Source organism: Mirounga angustirostris, unplaced genomic scaffold, assembly GCF_029215605.1.
Source record: "Mirounga angustirostris isolate CCGP_5_RB_7025 unplaced genomic scaffold, mMirAng1.0.hap1 SCAF_14, whole genome shotgun sequence".
NCBI lineage: Eukaryota > Metazoa > Chordata > Mammalia > Carnivora > Phocidae > Mirounga > Mirounga angustirostris.
The window spans coordinates 17,615,719-17,640,924 of NW_026991722.1; the positions used below are offsets into that span (position 1 = coordinate 17,615,719).

At 46.9% G+C, this 25,206-nt stretch overlaps 1 protein-coding gene across 2 annotated transcripts in view; it reads left to right on the forward strand.

Moving 5' to 3' along the window:
- Positions 1 to 4,028, forward strand: part of FECH (ferrochelatase) — a 33,708-nt gene extending 29,680 nt beyond the window's left edge. For both annotated transcript variants that reach the window (XM_045886642.3, XM_064578842.1), the window contains 2 exons: positions 3,249 to 3,308; positions 3,782 to 4,028. In XM_045886642.3, coding sequence (XP_045742598.1) covers positions 3,249 to 3,308; positions 3,782 to 3,916 — 195 coding nt within the window. In that variant the 3' untranslated portion in view covers positions 3,917 to 4,028. The remainder of the gene's footprint in view (positions 1 to 3,248; positions 3,309 to 3,781) is intronic.
- Positions 4,029 to 25,206: the final 21,178 nt, after the last annotated feature.

Here is a 25,206-nt window from a genome sequence, read left to right on the forward strand (position 1 = left end):
TCCTCCCCAGGCGTGATTGATGGAGGCCTGGCCTCAAAGGATACTTCACCCTCTCTGGGACTGGGTGGCAGGTGCAGGGCAGGGTGAGAGTGGGTTGGGGACAGCTTTAGCCAGCACCCAGCCCCACAGGTTTTTGTTTATGCATGCTGGTCATCAATCAAATGTTGAGGAAGTTAGAGGGTGCGTAAATTACTTGTCAATAGTTCTGATACAGAATTTATGGCGAAGCTGTAATTGGCTAAAGTGAGGTGGCAGGGTTGTCTGTGGATTTCATTGTAATGGTGCCTTCCATATCCGACCCTGACCTTGGCTAACTGTGAGCTTACTAAAAAGACTTACGTGCAAATATAGTTCATTCCAGTGTGTTTAGAAAATAAGCTTTTGTTTGTATTGAACAATAATTCACATTCATTAATATCACCAAACTGAGGTTATTCCTCAGTAATCAGCTGGATTATTAGTGACTAATAAATTAGCCCATAGAGAGAATAAAGAAGACCATCCAGCTACAGTTGATTTCATTGTCTTGATGGAAGAATATACTGTGTTTAAAATGACTTTCTTTAAAAAGTAGTTTGAATTTTTTCCTAAGATGAAATTATTGCTTTTCGATAATACAAATAATAAAGAGCTCAGACAATTCAGAGAAGTATCACAGAGAGAGTAGAGCTCATTCAGAATCGTAACCCCACAGGCGCCTGGGTGGCTCAGTCGGTTGAGCGACTGACTTCGGCTCAGGTCGTGATCCCAGGGTCCTGGGATCGAGTCCCACATCAGGCTCCCTGCTCTGCAGGGAGCCTGCTTCTCCTTCTCCCGCTCCCCCTGCTTGTGTTCCCTCTCTCGCTGTGTCTCTCTCTGTCAAATAAATAAATAAAATCTTTAAAAAAAAAAAAAAAAGAATCGTACCCCTGAGAGGGGCGCCTGGGTGGCCCAGTCAGTTGGGTGTCTGACTCTTGATTTTGGCTCAGGTCCTGATCTCAGGGTTGTGAGATCGAGCCTCGAGTCTGGCTCTGCGCTGAGCGTGGAGCCTGCTTAGGATTCTCCCTCTCCCCCTCCGCCATTTTCCTCTCTGTCTCTTTAAAAAAAAAAAAAAAAAAAAAAAGAATCTTACCCCAAGAGATAAGTTAATATTTTGATAAAAATTAGTCCCCTTTTTTCTCTAAATGTATGTGTACTTTAAGAAAAATTGTATGCTCCTACATGTTTATGAATAAAATACCATTTTTGCATGGTATTTTACACATATATTTATACAAAACAGTAACCTTTTTTTCCCCCTTAGAAATGGACCTAAATCAATAAATGTAATTAGATCTATATAATTATTTTATTTATTTATTTAAGATTTTATTTTTTTGACAGAGAGAGACACAGCGAGAGAGGGAACACAAGCAGGGTGAGTGGGAGAGGGAGAAGCAGGCTTCCCGCCCAGCAGGGAGCCTGATGCGGGGCTCCATCCCAGGACCCTGGGATCATGACCTGAGCGGAAGGCGACGCTTAATGACTGAGCCACCCAGGCGCCCCTTTATAATTATTTTAAATGAATCCTTGATCAGTATATATTTAAGATGTTTCCAACATTTTACTTTCCTAAACTGCTCTGTAATAAACATAATTTTCTTTTCCATTTTCCAATAAATTAATTTCTTTTTTTTTTTTAAAGATTTTACTTTTTTATTTGCCAGAGAGAGAGGGAGAGTACAAGCAGGGGGAGTGGCAGGCAGAGGGAGAAGCAGGGTCCTTGCTAAGCAAGGAGCCCGATGTGGGACTCAATCCCAGGACCCTGAGATCATGACCTGAGCTGAAGGCAGACGCTTAACCATCTGAGCCACCCAGGCGCCCTCCAATTAATTTCTTAGGAAAAATTCCTACAAATGGAATTTATATGTTGGTAGATGTTTTACTGGATTGGCCTACAGAGGTATATCCTTGGACTCTCCCATCCATAGTCTTCAAGAACACTGCTGGCATTGGTTGTCTTGCTGTCACTGACTTCTACATGGAGTCTTAGAGTACAGTCTCTACAGTCTCTTTTTTTCCTTTTTTTTTTAAGATTTATTTATTTATTTAAGAGAGAGCACTTGCGAGCATGCTTGCATTCATGTGAGGGGGGAGGGGCAGTGGGAGAGGGAGAGAGAGAATCTCAAGCAAACTCTCTGCTGAGCGTGGAGCCTGATACGGGGCTCGATCTCACGACCCTGAGATCATGACCTGAGCCAAAATCAAGAGTCGGACGCTTAACCGACTAAGTCACCCAAACACCCTGAATACAGTTCCTTTTTAGGTTGAGAACTGTGTGTTTCCTGAATCTCACCGTTTTTCCCATGCTGATTAAAGTTAACTTAAAAGATAAAGCAACCGAAAGCCATTGGCATTTTGGAAAGGGAAAGAGAAGATCTTGACTACCTGAGTGAATAATAATTAGATGTTTCTTAATTATTTGGGGGATAATCAACTGGGTATTTTGGGGGAGGGAAGCAAGGATAGTAAAACAGTCCTCAGGTTTTATTTTGGGTTTTTCTATGTAAGGATATATTTAAAAACCCCACTCTGCATTGGATCCAATCTAGGTTCAATATACATTAAATTAATCTACCTCTTTTGGCAGTTGGAATCAAAACAGGCATAAAGATTTATTTAATTAAAGCAACATTCTGCTTAGGTAGAGTCTGTAAAAGTGTGCATTAGAAAGGTAGAATAAAAAAAGAATAGGGGGTGCCTGGGTGGCTCAGTCGTTAAGCATCTGCCTTCGGCTCAGGTCATGATCCCAGGGTCCTGGGATCGAGCCCCGCATCGGGCTCCCTGCTTGGCGGGAAGCCTGCTTCTCCCTCTCCCACCCCTGCTGCTTGTGTTCCTTCTCTCTCTGTGTCTCTCTCTGTCAAATAAATAAATAAAAACTTAAAAAAAAAAAGAATAATAAGCAGATTTGAGTTGAGAAGTCTGTCAAATACAGCCTCAAAAACGGTTTGGAAACTAAACACCTATGGGGAAGGTAATAGAGTAGGGAAAGGAATAGAAATTGAGAGCAGTTTTATGATAACAGAGGTGAAAATCTACATCTGTGTCTGGGCCCGGGACTGTTTGCATTTCTGAGCCATCTGGAAACACTTTGGAAGTCAGACTTTAAGTTGTGTATGTATCTAAGTCCGGTTATTTATTTATTTATTTTTTTGTAGCGGTTTCTTTAAAAAAAAAAACGGAAAATAAAACGTGTATGTGTTTTTCCTTCTTTTTCTCATTTGATTCAGTGTGGAGTTGAAAACATCAGAAGAGCAGAGTCTCTTAATGGAAATCCATTGTTCTCCAAGGTATCTATAGTGTTACAACCATTTTAGTAGAACATATCGGAGAGAAGTCCTCTGAGAAACTCTTACAGAATATTGGTTTTCTCACATATTAGAACATTTTGAGTTCCAATTAATTACAAAAATAAAATCGAATTCCTTATACTCTTGCTCCTTCTTCCTTTAGATAGCCCCAATTTTCTTATTTCTACCCACCTATAACTGTGTCTAATTTAAGACCTGCCTTCCAGAGGCAGGGTTTAGCAGGTGGGGTAAGAGGATGTCCTCTGAAATCTCTATTTGAACTTTTCTCTAAGCCGAGGATCCTTAGGAAATGAAGGTATCGGAGAACCCAGTTCAAAGCAGCCGTACTTCAGACGAAGAAAGCAACCCTCAGCCATAGTGATTATCGGAGCGGATGGGAGGGGGAGATGCGCGGGGAGAGGGCAGGCGTTTTGCTTCTGAGGAACCTCTGCTTCTTGTCGCCCGTCTCGCAGGCCCTGGCCGATCTGGTGCTGTCACACATCCAGTCAAACGAGCTGTGTTCCAAGCAGTTGACTCTGACTTGTCCGCTCTGTGTAAATCCTGTCTGCAGGGAGGCCAAGTCCTTCTTCGTCAGCCAGCAGCTGTGATCCCCGCCAGAGGACCCCATGGGATTAGGCAAACGCCCAACCCCAGCTGCCCCTGTTGTGGAGGAGATGTATTTAGAGGTCAAGGAAGAAGGTTTCACTGGTATCTGTACAGCCTTTGGGCAAAAAGTGTGTGATTTCTTGAGGAACAGACTCTGAAATCCTCATTGGGGTTTTCTATTTTTATATACCAATACAGTAAGCACTTATATTCCCCCTTTGTGGGTAAAGTTACCAGTCTGGAAGGTCCACTGGGCTATTTAAAAAATGAGTTTTAAAAATTTGTCTTAATAGATGCACACATATTTTAAATATAGATTTTGGTTTTATTGCCCCAAAACCCTGCAAGGATATATCGAGAGTCCCCTCTGTGGGCTGTCAGTGTGAATGAGCTCTGTTTACAGTCTTGTGCATGTAGTTAGTTGTCCTTGTTTTTTAAGGGAACGTAGTTGAGTAAAGGAAATATAATTTGAAAAGGAACCCTTACCTGACCTTTCCCTAAGCCCGGTGAGGCGGTGTGCTTGCCCGCAGCGGCTGCTTTGGCCTGTGATGTCTTCATTAGTTGGTCACTTTGGTACTTCTGCGTGAACCGCACTTTCTTCACCCTAAAACCAAATCAAGTACAGATTCCAAAAGTGCTTTGCGATTCCCCAGGCACACAAGGCTAATAAACATGTAGAAATCCAGCATTTGTCGTCCATGCCTTGGTGAGGATCTGTGGTGCCACAGGAAGGGGGGCTCCCGCTGCTTCCTGTCTCCAAGGCCAGTGAGGCTGGAAGGGCTAACGATGGGCTTCATCTGTAAAGCTCGTCCCAGGACCTGGTGAACCTTTCCGTGGAGCATCTTCTTTATTTTGGTTGAATGTCTTCTTTCTGCCTATTTGTTTGAAGCATTATTTTATAAAGTCAACTATGTTTTGTAATCTTGAATTCTTTCTTAACTTACAATTTTTATTATAAAAGTTATATAACCCTCCTATTGGAAATTTGAAAAATAGAGAAAAGAGAAATAACAACTCTTAACATAACAGCTATTAATCATGTTATTATATCTTATGCCATTCCTTTCCTGTGGATATTTTTAATGCCATTGTAACCTTGAATTTGTGAGTGAAAAGTTGTTCTAAAAATGTAGAAATAATGTAAGATCAGAATCCGATCTCCTATACGTGGATTTAAATGGATTAAAAAAAATCTCTGATGGATCCGTACTGAATTTGTAATGATTACCTTCTCTTTCCTCCAAGCTCTAAAACTTTGTTCTTCAAAAGAGCATGTCTTTGATGTTTCTGAAGCCAGTTTATAAACTGGAAGTATTAGAGGAGTCATAGATCTTCTATATTCGGGATTTACTATATTAATAAATATTATCACATCATTAAGGTTTTAACCACTTGATTCATGCTCTCTGTGAAGTCAAAACTAATGCAAGTTAGTTAATAATCAAAATTATTATAGGAAAGAATTTACTTTGGAATACAATAAAAGAAATGTGCTGTTCATTTTTTTTTTTTTTTAAGATTTTATTTATTTATTTGACAGAGAGAAACACAGCGAGAGAGGGAACACAAGCAGGGGGAGTGGGAGAGGGAGAAGCAGGCTTCCCGCTGAGCAGGGAGCCCGATGTGGGGCTCGATCCCAGGACCCTGGGATCATGACCTGAGCCGAAGGCAGACGCTTAACGACTGAGCCACCCAGGCGCCCTGTGCTGTTCATTTTAGTTAATAATTTTCCCACACTGATAACAGCTCTGAAATTTGAGTAATTTGTGCATTTTTTTTTTTCCAAATTAGTTTTCCTGTTAGTAGATTGTGTTTCCAGAGAAGGGTACAAGCCATGGATAGTTGGCTATTTCCATCAGCTTTGGGGGGATTAGCTTCAAGGTAGACGGGGTGACCGTCCCACAGTGAAGTGAATGCCCTGGGTTAGTGGGATGGCCTGGGAAGGCAGGATAGGCCTGCAGCCTTTCTCCCTGCGGCACATCTGCTGAGGGCCTGCTTCACTTCGACTGTATTATGCACATGTTACAGAAAACTCTGATTCATGAGGCTTTTTTTTTTTTTAAGATTTTATTTATTTGTCAGATAGAGGGAGAGGGGAGGGGAGCAGGAGAGGGAGAACAGGCTTCCCACTGAGCAGGGAGCCCGATGTGGGGCTCGATCTCAGGATCCTGGGATCATGACCTGAGCCGAAGGTAGATGCTTAACGACAGCCACCCACGTGCCCCCAATTCAGGAGTCTTGCTAGGATATCTGAAACCCCTCATTTGCTAAGGAAACCTTGGAACCAACAGTGACTGGGCTGTCTGGAAGAATATCCTTGATTGTGAGCAGGACCAGACCAGCCCTTGTAGTGAGAGGCCAAGGGGGTGTTACTGGGATCCCTGCTCATGGCATGTGTTGTCCTGAGAAGGGTTACCTGGGACTGTTGTTAACCAAAGATGGATAAGGGTCACACTCGAGGGGGGCACGTGGTAGGACAGAATCCACGACTGTTCTCGGAGCTGATAGTCTTTGAGAATGGTGATGCTCTTTGTCAACTTTGAAATCCATGTGGTTGCCCTGGTAATGACTTAGCCCGGGGGCTGCTGGTAGTGCCTGCTTAGGAACAGACCTGGCTTTAACGGATGGATCAACCTGGACAGGAGACTTGCTGTGATGAGGAGGCAGTGCGGCCTCCCAGGGTCCTTGGAAGGCCCAGCTCCCTGGATGGACAGCACAGAAGGAAGGAATGCTCCCAAAGAATCTGCATTCTGGAACTACTTACCTTTTTTAAATTCAAAGAAGTGTTTGCACTCGAAGAAGATTTAGTCCACTTGAGGAGCAATGAAACTCCTTGTTAAAGGCCCTATAAATGTCTCTCAGTGACTCGTTGGTACTGACCACATAGGGAGCCCTCATGCCTTCCCGATAGTACCTCAGAGGACACATCCTTGCTCAGTAATCCCATGAACAGAACGTTACATTTCTCTAGGATTCCGTTAAATATTTCTGTATGACTGAAATTATTGAGACAGGGATGGCTTTAGATAGGAAGAGAAAGGGGATTTTCCCGCTCCAAGTTGCCCAAATTAAGCCTGTCAGAAGGGACATTAGATCCACAATCCTAAAGTCATTTTAGGTCCCGGAATAGGGAACCACATGGGTCGACAGTCCTAGAACTCTGCTGTGTTCAGTCCTCCATCCTGGGGGTGGGAGGGCATGGGGGGAAGGGGCCAGCTTGTATAGCTAGAGCCAGAGGGCAGCAGTTAAAACTGGCCGCCAGAGCAAGAACTCATGTCTGTGTGTGCTCATGTGGGGATGCAGGTGCATTAAGTGGGGGGCCTCGGAACCCATCTTTAGTACCTTGTCTCTAAGCTCTTAACCTAGCCTGAGAAACCCCTTCTGCCAGAATCCTGAAGATGGCACAGGAACATGCTTCCCAACACTGAATGGAAATGGGAAACTGGTTGAGATGTCACAAGCCGGAAAAGAAAATTCTTAGCTGTCGCTGAAACTAGTGCCCTGAATTAAAATCATCCAGTTTCTCGGTCTCAATAGCAATATGGAGACTCCTCAGAGGAAGGTAAGAGCTAACCATTCCTTTTGTTGTTTCTAAAAATTATAAAATTAAAAACATGTCATCAAGCTCATGCCCCAGAAAGGCTTTGTAAATATTCTCAGGAGTTTTGTTCTAATTGCCTAATAATTGAGATTCCTTTGTAACAAGTGCCTTCAGTAGCTTCCCAGTCCACGTGTGGCTTTTTGGGCCACATTTTACTTTATAGAAATGAGTGTCATAAGGTTTCAGAGTCCATACATCAAATGGATTGAATCAGAATCAAGAAACCTGCATTATGCTTGAATCGTTGCCAATTAAAATATTTAATCATGCCGTAATTGTGCCGAGTGCCAGAATTCCTGGTAAATTCAAATGGTGGCACCTGAAAACTTTTGATTTTTGTTTTTTGGGTTTTTTTTTTTTTTGCTAGATGTCTTCCAGCTGGACCATTGTGTGGTATGACTACTATCTGATCTTTGCCTAAAATGTTGTGCTATTTTCAAAACCCACTTACTTTGGAAAGGATAAAGTGTGCCGAGCTAGATGGCACCCAGCGGAGTTGTGAGGACCGGTGGGTGCTCAAGAGAAATAAGGTGATGTCGTTAATACTTGCCGCGTGGCCCTACTATGACCCGCAGGAGTGCATGGTGCATTGCTCCCTGCGCGCTAGCTGAGTCTTCAGAGAGCTCTGAGGGCGTAGATGCCCCCTAGAGAACACATTCATAACCTCGGGTCCCAGGGGAGGAAGAAAGCCTTTTGCTCTTGCTGTGGGAATCCTAGCAAGCCTTTCTACAGGGAGAAGGACGTGGAAAACAAACGCAGCCGGTGATAATCAGTTTCTTACGATATACTTCGATAGTACTGTGGCTTAGTTGTTAGCTGAAATCATTAGCTTCCATTTTTAGTAGAACAAACTACCCGCTAAATTAGTCAACAGTAAGCCATTAAGATGGATGTTGGAATTAAAAACATTTTTTGGAAAGGGCGCCTGGGTGGCTCAGTTGGTTAAGCGACTGCCTTCGGCTCAGGTCATGATCCTGGAGTCCCGGGATCGAGTCCCGCGTCGGGCTCCCCGCTCAGCAAGGAGTCTGCTTCTCCCTCTGACCCTCCCCCCTCTCATGTGCTCTCTCTCATTCTCTCTCTCAAATAAATAAATAAAATCTTTAAAAAAAATTTTTTTTTTTTGGAAAAAAGCCTGGTTAGAGCCTTTGTTCTGAGCCCCTTGGGCAGGGATCGGGTCCTTTTCTGGTTGCTTGGGAGCTGTCACTCCGACGTTCTGGGCACACACTCAGCCCGCCGCTCCTGGTGTGGGAACACGCAGGTCACCTCTTCTGCTTGCAGTCTCCCCTGTGGGTCAAAGCTTTACTTGCCTGACATGTTAAGAAACAATAGATTTTACCCTGAGAATTCATGAAGTAGTCTGTATTTTTACCTTTTCCCTAGGGTGGAAAAATATCTATCTATATATGTGTGTATATATATATTATCTACAGAATACAAGCTATCTATATACCTGTCTATCTACAGGATACAAGCCGGGGTATGCAGGCTGATAGTTAAAATGTCAGTTTGTTAAAGAGCAATTGTTAAAAATTCTCTATCTTAAATTATATTAAAACCAAAAGTAACAAATATTCAAAATCCATCACTTTTCAATTCTTCTACTCCATTTTATTATGGTTGTTGTAGCAGTCATTTACGTTCATTGTGCTATCTGGTGGAAATACTATATAGGCTGAGTTACCGTTCCTCTCTTTCCAAGTTGGTGCAGTAACATCGTGGTAGCTTGCAATGGGTTGTGATGGGGGCTATTTACACTGTGGAAATCAGCAAATACTATAAATTAGGACGTGTTGATTATCTAGGCTTAAGAAAATGATGGAAAAATATTAGTAATGCAGATGAAAAGTTGTCATCTGTAGCCATTACATGGTGAATAATGCAGTAACTTGAACATTATTTGAATAGCGCAACAACTCTTCCATTATTTGAAAACTATTATCCAATTGATCCAAGTGAAGTTTTCAACATTCAAAGAAGTTGTTTGACATTTGTATTACTCATTTAAAAAAAAAAATCCATATTCATGTCAGAACTCTACTTTTCGACCCATTGCAACCGGAGGCTGCCTACAGATGCAGGAACTTGGTAAAAATCAACAAAAGGCTTTCTTTGAGGATCTGCTGACTATATGGAATTTACAGTAAAGAGTCGCATGTACTTTATAATTTGTATAAAGTGTGTCATATCTTTTATCCTGCTAAAGTTCACAATAAATATACACTCACAAATGCATAGGTTATCTTTTCAGAGAGCTGGTTGGTGAGTATTTACCAAAACACTAGTGCCTGAAAGGGAACTTCTCTGGGGTGATGGGAGTGATACATGTGGACTGCATACTTGCCCCTCGGATGCACGACGCGTAGAGACAACTCTCTCCTCACTGTCTCTTCCGAGTGGGGGCTGCCCCATGGTGAGTAGGAATTTTAATCTTTTTGGTAAGATTCCAATGTCTCCAACAAAATTCCACGGGCCTGCTGTCGTAACAGAAACCCTGAAAAGTGAGTGTGCGCCTCTCCCCATCGGTTGCAGCCAGGGGGCTGGATGTGGTCCGCAGAGGGGGCTTTGTTCTGCCACTCCTGTCCCGCGGCCCACGGAGCTGTCACGAGTGAGGGCCACATGCGGCAGCCGGGACTTGCTCAGGAACCCTGAATCGCGCTCTCAAGAGCAGCAGGGGCTCTGTGAGCGCGTGCTCCTGTTTCACATCCATTCCTCGGGAAGGACCTCATGACGTCCGTGACAGCCAGAGTCCCGAGCTGCCCCCTCACTGCAGACTCATCCCATCTGAGTGCATCTGGTTCCACGGTTCCTATTTTTCCTGAAGCCAAGTGGTCTTTACTCAGGGCTGGGCTCTGCAGACAAGCATTTTCTTTCTTTCTTATGTGTCTTTCTTATGTCAAGTCTGCGACAGAAAAGATAAAACCGAGTCAAGCAGTGAATTCCAACCTCTTCTATGCCTCAGAACTGGACCAGAAGAGAGCCGAGGCCTCTCTCGTGGCAGCCACTTTACCCTCCTGGGCTTCTGAGAGGCTTTCTTTTTTTGCCAGCCCTGTGTGATCCTTTGCCGCAATCCCTTGATCCTCAGGAGCCAGGGCTATCTACAGGGTTTCATGCCTGATCCTTCCCATAGCCCCCGAAGGCCAAGTCTGCCGCTGAGCCGTGGTTGGGCTAGCCAGCCGAAGGGGTTAGGCTGGCCTTACGTTGCTGGGAGCTGGGCATCTCTCGGGGAGCAGCTCACACGTTTGATGGCCGGCACCTACTGGGGAGCAGGCCACTCTGCTCACTCCCATCGTCAAATTTAGAAATAAAACAAGGGGGGGTGCACCTGGGTGGTTCAGTCGTTAAGCATCTGCCTTCGGCTCAGGTCATGATCCCAGGGTCCTGGGATCGAGCCCCACATCGGGCTCCCTGCTCTGTGGGAAGCCTGCTTCTCTCTTTCCCACTCCCCCTGCTTGTGTTCCCTCTCTCACTGTGTCTCTGTCAAATAAATAAATAAATAAAATCTTTAAAAAAAAAAAAGAAGAGGGCGCTAGATGGCCTTTGACTCTGAAGAGAACACAGCAAAAGGAAGCAAACTTAAGTGGCCGCAAGGAAGATGGAGAGGAGGCAGACTGGCAAGGTTTTGTAAATACGAGGAGTTTCCTGAACAACGTGTCATCATGTTGAAAGAGCGGTCACATCCCGCGGTTAGTCTACGTAGGTGTAATCCCTTTGAAAGCGGGGGTGTGTGGAGGGGGACCTTCACTGCAATATATGGATTTCTAGTTCTGATGCTCTCCAATGGGGGGCTGGTAACTTTAACTCTCGGCTCTCTGGGGGGAGAAAGAAGCCCTGATTTCTAGTGTCTGCCACTTTCCATGGTGTAAATGCTCCCACCATGGCCGACTGCAAGCTCCCTTTGTGATGTCACCAATGGCAGGCTTGGGAAGAGATGCCAATCATTGGCTTTCCTCGGGGGGTCAGAGGCAGCTCCCTGGTACTGCTGACTCTCATCCTGGTCACAGATTCTGCTTCCCAGGTATTCGGGAATGTTGTCCCGCCCTTCTTGCTCCGAACTGAGCAGAATCTTGGAGAACCTGAGCCCTGGCAGGGGAGGGGTCAGCGAAGCCAAAGGAGGAACGAGGCAGATTGCTTGGAGAGCCCGAGATGCAGCCGATGGAGCCGCGCTCCCCTAGTGGACGTGGAGGGCTTGGAGCGGACGGCCTGATGGCCACGGCCAGGGGCAGCCCTGCTCCACGCAGACTTGCGCGCTGCCTGCCTGTGGGGCGAGGGGGGCCTCTGGCATCTTCTTACCATTCTCTTTCATTTGTGTGTGTGTGTGTTTGAGAATCTCTGCAATTTCCAAACATCTCTGTCTACCTGAAAGTGTTGCTGGGAGGGTCAGCTGAGACAACGTGGCAAAACCACATTATAGACCAGAGAGGGCTTTGTGTGTAGAATGGGCTCTTCTTAAGCTAATGCAGAGCTATGAATATTTGGACATAGTACCTAGATCATAATTTTAAAAAATACTTTTATTAGAAATTATAAAAGATTAGAAAGTAAGAGAAATAAAATGAAGAAAAAATCACCCATAATCTGATGACACTTTGATGCATTTCATCACATACTTTATGCATATATGTATTACATACTGTAATTTCTTAAAAATATTCCTATTGTTCCTACTCTTCTTCTGCTTACCGAATACTATCTCCTAGACATATTTTATGGGTCAATACACATTCTTTCACAGCATAGTGTTAAATGGCTACACAATATTATATTGAACGGATATATTGTAATTCTTCTACCACCTCTCCATTATTGGAACTTTTTCTTATTTTCATTTTTTGCTTAAATTTGATAAACATCCTTATAAACAAAATCTTTGGATGTATTCTCAATTACTTCCATGGGAAGAATTCCTAGAAATGGATATTCTGAATCAAAGGATATTTTTGCAGATTTAAATAAAAAGGATTCAGTGAAATCACATGCATAATGTATTTAATACAGTGTGGTGCTCAGGGTGTGTGTGTGTGTGTGTGTGTGTGTGTGTGTGTGTGTGTGTGAAAGGGCCCATAAATGACAGCTATCCCTTTCTTATTCATTTGATTAGCAGACTATTGCCATATTGCTCTCAGGGGTGACTATTCTAGGAGGTGGAATTTTACTGTATTGTTGTTCGGGGGGGCATTATGAAGAGTGCATGATGGTGGAATGGATGTCATCCCTGAAGTTCAGAGCACTCACAGGGCCTCCAGGAATCAGGGATCAATTCGCTAGTCTTGCCTTTGATGTTCCTTGTTGCATTTACTTTTGGTCACTTGCCCTGAGAAGGTCACGGGTAGAGGGAGAAGAGACCGACTATAAAGCTGTCAATCCTTATTCGTCAATAACTTTGCAAAGAGTTTGAATGTTGAGAGAAAGTTGAGTCTGGGGTTAAAACAACTTGGGGGCTTATGTGTGGATTTCACTTACCCTTTACGGGTCTGCAGGTACCTGAGCATTGCCTGTGTGTGTCCTGCACACCCTCCTGTCCCCGCGTGGCTCTGAGACGGGCTCCCAGAGGGCAGAACCGCCATCAAAGCCGGGCAGGCCTCCAGCTCAGGTAACCACCGCACTTACGCAATTGTCCCTTTAAGAAAGGTCAGCAGGGGCTGTGTTTCTTCCTGCTTCTATGCTCCTGAAGGTTTTCACGTCCACACTAACCCACTGCGGGTCTGGGCCAAGGCCAAGTTGCCCATCAATATTTTAAAGTAGCGGTGTTATAAAATTTATGGAAGATGCACAAAGGACAATTCCCTGAAGTGACGAGCCCGCTGAGAGGGGATATCGGCTAAAAGGAGATTTCGCTTTGGAACAGTGTGAGATCAGGTGCCGAGCTGCGGAAACCCTTTATATGCATGGGCTCGGAGCGTGGGGGAGAGGGAAATCTGACCCGGTTTCAGATCCCACCTACAACTGTTAATTTATTTGGTTATCTATTAACAGTCTCCTGGCAGCTTACTTTTATGTTTAAAATTAAGTGCTTGATTGATTATTTTCTAGAACAGTGATGGGATGTTGTTCTATACTTAAGCCAGTCCATTAGCGGGCTCTCTGATTACCGATCTCTTTCCCTTCCTTTCTTGGTTCATTGTGGGGGCGGGGTGTGGGAGCGCGCGCGTGGGGCGTGTGTGCGCGCCTGAAGGTTGAGCGGGTTGGAGCGGGGGGGGGGAGAGGGGTCTTCGTCCTCAAAGTGGAGGGAAGTGGGGCTTTTATATGTTCCCCAAACCACATGTCCACAAGGATCGTTCCAGCGTCCAAGGCAAAGTGGTTCATTGTCGGCGTGATTCACAGGTAGGAGCAGAGTCCCAGAGAATTTTTTATTACGGTGACCTCATTTTATCAAAACCCTTGGCATAAGCTTCTATTTTTAAAAAACCTTCACTCTCTTTTTATTTGCTTGGGAGGCATCTTTAAATATTTCCACGTATCTTAAGATTTGCTTCTGAGGATTGGAACTCTATCACTTTTTAAAAAAAAAATTGGGTTTATTAAATATTAAATACATGCAGAAAATAAGCTTTATAAGGCAGAGCCTCGTGACTCTTGTGCTCGGGCAGGTGTCTCGGTGTTCTGGTTATTGGTCCCCTAGCCCTTGGCGTGGCCAGGTGTGGCCTGCGGTGGCCTGACCTCCGGGCTGGTCACATTTGGCCGCCCAGAACCGCACCAGCAAAGCAGGATGTGGCCTGCGTCCTACACGAAAAAGGTTGGGAATCACTGGAAGAACGTCCGCGGGGCGACGATCGAATGAGCCTCTGTGTCGGCAGCGCCCAGTGGGAGGGGTAAGCTGTGCCGTTTCTTCTCACCTGCCCTCGCTTGGGGTAGTTGGTCCTTCTGGTTTACAGGTGAGAAGCACAGGCACAGGGAAGGATGGCCCCGGCCAGCAGTGGGACTGACCTGTGGTGCCTGCCCTCGGTCACAGGCCCTCTGCCCTTCACCCCAGAACCTGAATATTCAGCATGAACAAACGGGCAGTCCACACCCTGGACCATGCTTTTCCTAAGAGGCCTGATCCTAAACATTTGCACGGAAGGGCAGTTTTGTGAATCTAGCGACCTTTCTCAGATATTGGGGAGGGATTGAAATCTAAAGGAAACCTTCCATGGAGTAAAGAACCTTCCTCTAACACATGCCCACGATGGCTAATTTGTAAATCTGGGTTTTTGACTCAGGCTAGCACGTGTCTGGGTTCGCTTGCCAAGTCTCACTAAGAGAAAGGAACTGGGTGCCATTAAGCAAAAAGTGCATGGGATAATAGTCCCCAAAGCCACTCCTGGCAGCTTTAGGATGGTCAAGAGCCTGAGGACAGCAGGTTGGGGCCTGGGCTGGGGTTGGCGCTCACTCACCAGATGGCCCTTCTAGCTCTCATGCTTCCTAGAAGGAAGGAGATTTCACGTTGACAGAACTGACGACCTCAGAAGCCTAAGTAACTACTCTGGCTTCACGAGAGGAGCTCTGAGGACACAACCCTTCTGACAGGAAATGCTGTCTCCATTTCCTGGGGTTGCTGTAACAAAGTACAAAGTCACCAACTGCGTGACTTAAAAAAAAAATCCAGAAATGTATTCTCTCACAGTTCTGAAGGCCAGAAATCCAAAATCAAGGTGTTGCCAGGGCTGCGCTCCCACCAGAGGCTCTGGGGAGAACCTTTCCAGCTTCCGGTGTCTCCAAACGTGTTCCTTGGTTTGTACCAGCATCACTTCAGTGTCTGCCTCGTCTTCACGTGGCCTTCTCCCAGGTCTTCTGTCTTTCATAAGAATCACTTGTCACTGGATTTGGGGCCCACCCCAGATAATCCAGGATGATCTCACCTTGAGATCCTTAATTATATCTGCAAAGATTCTTTTCCCAACATAGGTCACATCGCAGGCTTCAGGGGTTAGGACACGGACATGTCTTTCCAGGGGACACCATTCAACCCCCTTCACACCCCCTTCTTGCCTGTCCCAGAAAGCACCCCCCCACACACATTCCTTAGGATCTGCTGGGTTCATATCTCCCCCTTAGAAGGCAACATTGTATGGTTAGAGCATAGAAATGGGGTCTCAGGGCTGAGGTGGGTGGTGACAAGCAGAGGCCTGGGATCCAGCAGAGCCTGGAACCCAGTCCTCGCTCCCCAGGGACCAGGTGTGAGATCTGAGCAATCAAACCTCTCAGCACTCTGGTTCCTCATCTCTGAGATGAGGAGAGTAACGCAGTTGTAGAGATGAGACGATGTGGACCGTAAATAGCACATGCTCTGGGCCACAGTAACCACTCGCTATCATTGACTTATTATGGACTGGGAGTGGAGAAACCCGACTCCCAGCCTGACTCCTCCCAGCTAGCCACGTGACCTCCTGTGTCTCCCCCCCCCCCCAATTGGATAAAGTGAGTGTCTCTGGAATGTGTAGAAGGTGGTGATCTAACGAAGCGACCCCTGGCCTTTCCAGCCACAGCGGCCTGGAGCCCTCGGTCCGGCAGACCCCATCCAGAAATGTGAGGTTCGGCAACTCAGTTTGCACCCGCTCTCCTCTAGTTCATGTCTGCGCCTTGGGCTGGGCTTCCAGAATAGCCCAGAGGATGTTGCGGCCCACTTAATAATATTTGCTGCTCAGTTATCACTTGGAAAATGGTTTCAGTGGGTTGTAGTTCTCTATTTCTGAGAAGGAAACAATTTGTGGAAGCCCTGAGTGAAAGAATAGGGTTAAAGAAGCAGTGGTTTAGTCCGTTCTCCTGTGCCCACATCAGAGTGGCCAGAACCAGAAAAAGCGTGAGCAGATATGGTGCCGTCCAGGCACCCGGGCAGGGCCTGTGCGCGGCAGGCCGTTGGAAAGCAGGAGCGTGATTCGAACTTACAGATGAAGAAATTGAAGCTCAGGGCGGGCGGGGGTGGCCTGCCTGAGACCTTCCAACTGTAGGACCAGGCTTCTTCCTTTCTCGACTTCTTTCTGGTAATTCTCAATTCCATCTGACGTTGCTTTTGGGTTCCAGTGTTGGGGACACATTTTTATCCGACACAGTTGTGCTACTGTTAGATAGGGTCAACAATATATTCCCTCCTCCCAGCGAAATCACAGTCCTATGCGAAGTTGAAAGAGGAGGAGCCTGGAGGAGACGGAGCGGAGAGAACTTCTTCCAGATGGAAGATCAGTGACGGGAGTCTGGATGCTCCCACACACTGCTTCAGCTTCACTGTAGAAGGGGACACACGTTTCATTTGCAAACCAAGTCTTCGCTTAAAAGGGTAAGGCACACCGTCTCTCCCCGTGGTCTAGTCTCTGAACACAGCTTCCGCTCATACTGACTCATTTGGCAAAGTTCTAAAGGCCTGTTTCCCAGTATCAGCATCCTCCCTGCCAAACTATATATACACACACACGTAGGTATTTATTTTTTGGAGAAGTAAAACTTTCATAGTCATGAAAAACAGGAGGCCGACCTGCTCAACAACCTAACTGTATGAGTAGAATTTCTCGCCAATTCCAAAATGAGTCTGACCTTTGTCCAGGGGCATGTGTGCCAGGGATTAAGGGCTGTTGAAGGACACTCCATGTAGTATGGGAGGTGACATCTGTTCTACAGAATGGGACAAGTCCTCATCTTTCTTATCGACTGCCTGCTTTACTGACTTTCAGCCTGTTTCTGAGGATGGTTCTGGTGGCCAAGGAGAAAGCACTTGGCCTTTGATGGGTCTCACTTATTTGTCCAGCTTAGCTCTGGGCAAACCTTCAGAAAAGAAAATGCTTGATTTTCAAATAGTGGCATGGTGTTGACCAGTGTGTGTGTGTGGTGTGTGTGTGTGGAGGCGGGGAGTGGGGGAAAAAGACAATCTATAAATCACATCTTGCAAATCCTTCCATTTTGAACCGGTTGTAAACTCATTTCTTTGCTTTTCTCAAGCTTTGATTTATGTATTGGGATCATGGGGCTTGTATCCCTTCTTCTGACGATAAGTTTGAATTTATCAGGATGCTCCATAAAAATGTTGGGTGCTTTGCATGCTCTGGGCTGATTGAGTTGCATTCTTTATATGACCATTTTTAGATGGATTGTCTCTGTGGGCCTCTGCCCTTTTGTTTTCTGGGGTTCAGAGGTTACATCAAAAACCTCCCTGCCTGCTGCCTGATGTGACCTTTGAACTCCAAAGGGCACAAGATCATGAGGCCATAAAATCCAGCACAAACAATAAAGGTGTCATTCTGATTGTCCTCTGAGGACAGGAGTTTAGGGCTCAGTCACATGATTTGGGGTAGCGGAAATACTGAGAGAGCAAATAGCGGGCAACGCCGACCATCCGAATGTCAACCCATAGCCGGGAAGGATGTAAAAAAGCCTCCGGGCAGAGCCACGGTGCAAATTGCTAAATATGTCAGCTGTTGTGTTTCTCCAGGCATTTCTGGTAGGACAGCCCCGAGACTGTCAAGCATGCCAAATCTGCGGGCTGTTGGGGTAAGATGTCATTTTCCGACGGTGTCCCCACAAGCTGGGGCGCTTTTCTGTAGGCTGCATGTCCTGGGCAGTGTGAAGACAGCAGGGAGTCACGGGGAGGAGGTCTGTGCTGTTCCAACTCTCAGGAAGGACGGGCTGAAATCTAAGAGCCGTGGCCTGCGTGGCCTGGAAGGAAGAGCTCTAGATTAGCTCTTGGTTTTTTAAAAGGGAAAGAGGCACTGGCTCAGTGTCAAACCTCCGAAGAGTATGTCATTAGAAAGGGGAAAAATCTATTTGGAATAATGATAAAGGTCTCCTTGTGGCTGGCTAGCATTTCAGGGCAAACCAAAACAAACATGCAAGGGAAATGCAGTGGAGCCCTGCAGGGCTTAGGCTCCTTGACACCAAATAAATTATCCAGAATATTCTAAAACCATAAATGAACTTCTACTGATTTATGCAGAGGTTTCCGAGGTCTTTCAAAAATGCATGGGAGGAGCATTTCCGCTCCCCAGTGGCATGGGAAATGTTCCTCAGCAGCAGAAAGGAGCAGAGCTCAGCGTGGCTGAAAGCCTCCAGCGGCAAAGGAGCAGCCATCGTGGAGAAAAGCCCATAAACAGCATCAGGAGCAGGGGGAGGGGCCGTCCTTGGAGAGAGGTCAGGGTCCACTCTGGATTGCACATGGGGGAAACCGAGCCCCATGACAAAGGTGGCCCAGAGACATCTGTCCCCAGATGTTATTCTCATGCCCAAACTGAGTGGAGGGAAGGGTTTTTTGTTTTTTTTTTTAAAGGGTGTGTAGAAATCTGAGCTCCCCCCGCCAAGGACAAGGAAAGGGGACACCCCTGATCTGAAACTCAGATGGAGGCTGTGGGTTTGAAGGCCTTAGAAATCCAGGCACAGATTTGAGAGTTTGGGGCTAAATTCTTGAGAATGGACTGCCACTAAGGAGTGAGGGGTCCAGGTAGGGGTGGGGAGAGGGAGGACGGAGGGCAGCCGGAGGGAACGAGAAGAGGCCGGAGGGAAGATGGCGCTCACTAGGATGGCTGGTTCTCAAGCTGGAGAGCAATTTGCAAACGTGCACATAGAATGGAGTACGGATGCTTTTTCCTCTGGAATGACTGGTTTTGTACTTACTCCAGGCCCCCCCACCCCTCGACCCCCGGCACTTAGGGATTCGTTCCTGGGAAGAGCTGAGCCACGGGAACAAAACTCTTGTCTGTTTCTGCCTCTCAGAGTAGCTATTTTGAAGGTGAGGACTCTGAGTTTCAAATGTTTGATGCACCTGTGCCTTTGAAAGGCGGCATCTGCCCAGGGGTGAGCCCCGGGTCTCCTGTCTTCTGGGACCACCTGCGTTGTCTCTTGACGCCTGCTCTCCCAGAGGTCAGAGGGCCCCGCCTGGGTCCATGTGCTTTCTTGGATTTGGACTAGTGGCAGTTTAAATCCCTGCGTTTTTCTGGTTTGCTCGATGGGAAAGGGGGGCAAACTGAGGCTGCAAGAGAGTGATGAACCTCGGACAGTTGGTTGACCAGAGCTCTGGGAGCCAGCTGGGGAGAGGCCAGAGAACACACCTTCTGGCGGGGCCGGCTTTTCACAGAGAGGTGGGGAAGATGCTCCCTCAAGCACCCACACGGCTGGCTACCCTGGCCCGTGGACTGGTTACCCTGGCCTGTGGGCTGCCCGCCTTTTCCACTCGTCTGAAACCTACCTTTCCTCAAAAGACCAGGTTAAATCCCCCACCTCCGGGCAGTCTTCCTGGACCAGCCAGGGCAGAGTGGCCTTTCTTTTCTGATTGTGTGGAGTGCCATTTGTTAGTGTGTATTATGCTCGGTCTCCTACCCTCAACCAAACAGACTGCATACGTACGTGTGTGTATCTACCTGGCATCTAAACCTCTCCTGCAGCTCAGCAGGAGACCTCTCCAGAGCAGGAGCCTCGTCTTTCCTCTCCTTCATCCCCCTCTCTAAAAATATTTCTTGGTTAATTGACATACTGACTTCTTGGGTGCACCACACATCTTCCTTTGATGGACGTTCATTTTATTAGAAGCCTTAGTGGGAGAACGGTGATGGAGCATCCTCCATCCTTCCCCGAGGCAGTGTTCCGCGAGTCCCTGGATGTGGGGGATATCCACGCAAATGATAGCCCAGTCCCGTGTCACTCACACACAGTGGTGCTTTGGGGGGCCAAGGGTGTCAGGGAGTTCAGTTTCGATGCGGCTGTGAAGTGAGTCAGTCTGGGAGCAGGGGCTCCGACCCTTGGGCCCCACAGCCTCAGGGATTCTGATGTAAGTGGTTCGAGTTGAGACCCAGGTGTATGTATTTCTTCCAAACTCCCCAGATGGCTCTGGTGTACCTGCAGGGCTGGGGATCACTGGTCTGTATGGTGAAGTAAGACTATCTCCAGGTTCTTGGGATTAGCTGTTACAATTCCCACCCACGCAAGGTCTGCAGTCTCTGTCAATTCCAAATTAGTGGGAGAGGACATCGGATTGGCTGGCTAGTTTGATCCAATTAACTATGGCTGGGGGGTGTGGGGAGGGTAAAGTCATGAATTACAAACCTGACGATTGCTACTCCTTTAAATTTGAGGTGTATTTCCTAAGAGTGGGAAGTTGTGAGCTGGGCACACATCCCCAAAGCTGACTGGTACATCTCCTCGTGCCATTATGACAGCAAACTTTACTGCAATTGTTTGTTTTGAGGTCTGTGACCTCTTTAAGGGCAAAGGCTGTCATTTTTGGAGATCCCATGTATTAATCATATTTTTAATTTTCTATATTTTATGATGCTTTGATATCTTGGGGCCTTGCAGACCAAGGGAGGGACTACCCCTCCCAGGGTTGGCCTATTCCTAGATAGCAAACAACTGATCTGCAATCCCCAGTCCCAAATCCATATCCTCCAACCACTTCCCTTCATCAGAATATTATTCTCCTGCCCTAAATCACCCACCCCAGAGCCAGCGATGGGACACCTGGGAACCCTAGAGCCGAGAGCCTGCTGAAAGTCTTGAAACTATCCATCCTCAAGCTTGCTCAGCTGCTTACCCTGCCTCACCCATTCCTTCCCACCAAAACCAGAAGAAAGGCTTTTGCCCATGACTTTCTCCTTGCTCCTTCTGTCTCCTGACTGCTTCTCTGTGTGGCCCCGCGTGATGTGGCATGGTGTGCCCCCTCCTCTTAGCGACTGTAAACAAGGAACTATCTTTTCCTTTTCTTTCTACGCTAGTATTCACTCATGTAACAACCACGCAGAGCACCTTATAGAACCTATTTAGCACGCCCGGATGGTTCCCTTCTAAGTCAATACCCACCCAACCCGAGGTAACCACCATTCTGAATTCTGTAAGTTTTAGATGTTCTTTTTTCTTTTGTTTTTAAAGATTTTATGTATTATTTATTTGAGAGAGAGAGCAAGAGAGAGCGAGAGCAAGAGCGAGCACGAGCAGGGGGGAGGAGTAGAGGGAGAAGCAGACTCCCCGCAGAGCAGGGAGCCTGATGTGGGACTCGATCCCAGGACCCTGGGATCATGACCTGAGCTGAAGGCAGACGCTTAACCGACTGAGCCACCCAGGTGCCCCTCGATGTTCTTGAACTTCATATAAAGGGAACTCTTTTGCATCTGTCTTCTGACACTCATCATTGTTCTCAGATTCATCCCAGCCTCTGCATGTGTTTATAGCTTGTTCTTTTTTGTTGCTGTGTGGCGTTCCACCGCATCAGGCTGGGACCCATAAGGCTTGGGGGTGGGATAGAGCGAGCTCTCTTCTTGGTGCTGGCCATTGCCTGGGCTCACCAAACCTGAATAAAACCAAGATCCCTGGTACGTTTTAGAATACCTCAGCACCTGGCACAGGGCCTGTCACATACAGGGCAAATGGTAACTATTTGCTGAATTGAAGAAATGGGTGGGTGGATGAGCAGAGCCTTGAGAATTCAAGTGGGGGCCTGGGTGTGACATTCTATGCCTGATCCGGCCCTAGGGACGGATGCCTGGCTTACTTCTCTCATGCTCCTCCCTCTGTCAGAAGAAGAACCATGGGCAGTTACTGCGGGATAACCAATTGCAGGGACCAGGTGACTCTCTGAAAAGAAGCCATCAGACTGAAGGCCCAGGGCAGAAGAAGAAGTGTGAGTCGAGCATCCCTGACCGTGTGGGAGCCCTTCACAGTGTTTGCAAATGGCAACGAGGAATGTGCATTTATGTCACTGTGCCAGGCCTTTCTCCCCACTTCCCCTCACATTCTCTCTCCAGGATAACAGATGCTTGGCACCGAAGAACCTTTGTCCGTTCTACTCCGAACCGGAGGAAACTGACAATCTCCATTCTAGTTCATTAGACCCCTCGATGAATTATGGGAAATGGAGGGAATTCATGACTGGAGCATGGTTAATGAACCCAGGAACTCCAGTGATGGATGGATAGATGGAAATGAACATTAATCTACTCTCAGTCACTCTGATGATGTCATTTTTAACCACCGTGAACATCACCCAGAAGCCAACCTGGAGACAGAGCAGGGATGGGGGCAGGGTGTAGCTGAGGGAGCACCGTTAACCAGATTGCAGAATCCTGACAGTGGGCCTGGCTATGAGTTCATTTAAATGCTATGCTTAGCTCTTAAATTAAAACAAAACAGGGCTAAAACTTTAATCAATCCGGTTCAGCCGCCACACTCAGGCATGAGCAGAGAATAAAATGAAGGTCACAGGAGAAGTCCGGGAGAGAGAATTTGACAGTCTGCGCAGATGAATGGGGCAATGCCAAATGGCCTTTGAGTTGAAAAGGAGGCCCAGGCCAGCAGTTCATTTAGAGCAGGAGTAGCAATCTGTCGATAGCCAGTGCCAGGTTCCCGAGCCCTGTTGTTCTAGGGGATGCAGGTGTGCGTGTGCGTGTGCGTGCATGCGCGCACCTGCCCTAGTGGAAAAATAGGTAAGAAACCGCTAAAACAAACAAACAAAAGCCCAAACCCCAAAACCCTCTCCTTCCATGTTCACTTAATCAGAGACTTATTTACGTTAGTTAGCAACTAATTTCCGTGGAGGGTTATTCCATTTTGATGTACGTGGTATTTCTTCACATAATTAGATTGCTTTAGTCTGAATTCCTCAGGAATTCAGGGAAGGGGGTGGGGATGTTGAAACCCGGTGCAGAGATCTGGCAGGCCAGGCCTGCGGCAGTGTGGGCAGGAGCAGCTAACGAGGGTGCAAAGCAGGAGAGGAGGGCCGCAGGGTCCAAGGACCCGTTTCTCCTGCAGATCTGGCTTGGCCCCCTGCAAGCACCCATCCGCAAGGTACCCGGGAGGCCAGCTGTCTTCCACGTGCCGGCGAGAAATTGTGCATGGCGGGGGGGCGGGGGGGGACAGGGCGCAGAGGCCTGGCAGTGAGGAAAAGGAGAATACCATGCTCACCTTGGGGCCGTCGGTCACATCTGATGTGACTGCAGCCCAGACATTCCCTCTTGTGACACCCCACCCTCATTGCCTTGGCCCTTCATAGCTAGAAACGTAGATACTACTCTAGGAAAGGAGGAGAGAGGCCCCGTATTAAGTAAGGCTACCTCTGTCCTTTCTATCCAGAGAGGCTGATTGCACTCTGTTTCCCTGCTAATTCTCTGACTCATCTTTCTCTCTCTCTCCCCCCGACCGTGGCCTCCTTGCAGATCTGTCTATGCCAAGACACACTCCTGCCTCAGGGCCTTTGCATTCGCTGCTCTCACTTTCTAGAATGCTCTATGCCCAAATATGCTCATGATTCCCTTCCCACTCCACTCGTTAAATGTCACATTTTCAGAGAGACCTTCTGTGACACTTTATTTAAAATAACACCATCAACCATCACTCTCTGTCCTGTTTTGTCTTCAGAGCACTTATCACCACTGACATTATTTATATGGAAATGTGTATGTATATAAACCCTATATATGTGTGTGTGCGTGTGTGTATATAAGCCATATATTTTTGTTTATTGTCTATTTCCCTCATTAGGATGTCAGTTCCATGAGAGCAAGGACTCAGTCTCTTAGTACCCACAGTGCTCAGAACAGTGCGTGTGCACGGACACTTTGTGAATGGACGCCCCTCCCCCCCCCCCCCCGCCGCCCCCGACTGCGCGGGCACATGCAGAGCACTGGGGACTTGGCTGCAATCTGCCCCTCAGGACTACTGTCACACATCTCTGCCTTTGGGACCCGCCATTTAAGCCCTCTCTTCCTCTCTACTTCGCCACTGCCTCAGCCTTGAGAAACTTTATCTAGCCTGGGGCAGAGCTGTCTGGCTCTGACTGATCACGTATTCTTCCAAATCTATTATTTATGCCTCAACCGTATGCCCAGAGTCCTTCAGGCCTGAGGCTTCTTATACTCAAAAGCCACGCTTTGAAACACGTAAAACTCCCCCCCTCCCTTAAAACTATATGAGTTTCCAAAAGCCTATTTTGTAATGTAGAAGGAGAAAGCTGGATTCCTTTTACTGCATTTTGCTGTGTCATCACTTTCCTAATGCAGGACCTGTGAAGGTCCCCGCGAAGGCCTGTATCAGAGGGCAGGCCAAAGGGTAAGGAATAGGGTGGGGTTGGTAGAGCAAAATACTATCTGCCTCATACGGTGTAGAGAGGAACTCCCATAGGTATCGCAAGTGTAAATGACCTCAGTAAAATCTCTTGAAAAGCACTTTCTAATTGGTGCTAAGGAATTAACAGACATAAGTGAAAATAATAAAACCCACTGCAACCGCGGATGGGGAGAAGCACAATGCATTGCTGACATCGCACTCATTTGCTCCTGGATTTCTAGAGAGCAGCCTGGCATAACAAGAGCTGTGAGATAGTTAATCGTGGTAATGCATTGGTATTGCCCCCTGGTAATCCCCTCTAGGGATTATGCTCGAGGAGTATGAGCCAGAAGGAGCAAATGAGAAACCAGAATTTGTTCAAAGATAATCATGGCGTTATTTAGCAACCGTGGAAATGCCCAAGACAGAACAGTGGTTAAGCAGACTGATCTGTTATGAAAATAGCCAAGTAGCTAAGGATAGTAGCTAAGTCCGGGGTCAGGGTAGGGTAACTGTTTTAACGAACTACATCAAACCTGGGCAGCTTATCACTGCAAACGTTGATTTCTTGCCCACATCACAGCCCAGCATTCGTTAGTGGAGTCTACTCTACATGGTCACTCAGGGACCCGGGCTCCTGATATTTATGGGCCCCATCATTTCCTCTCTCTATCTGGTAGGTGCATGAGGGAATGAAGGGAT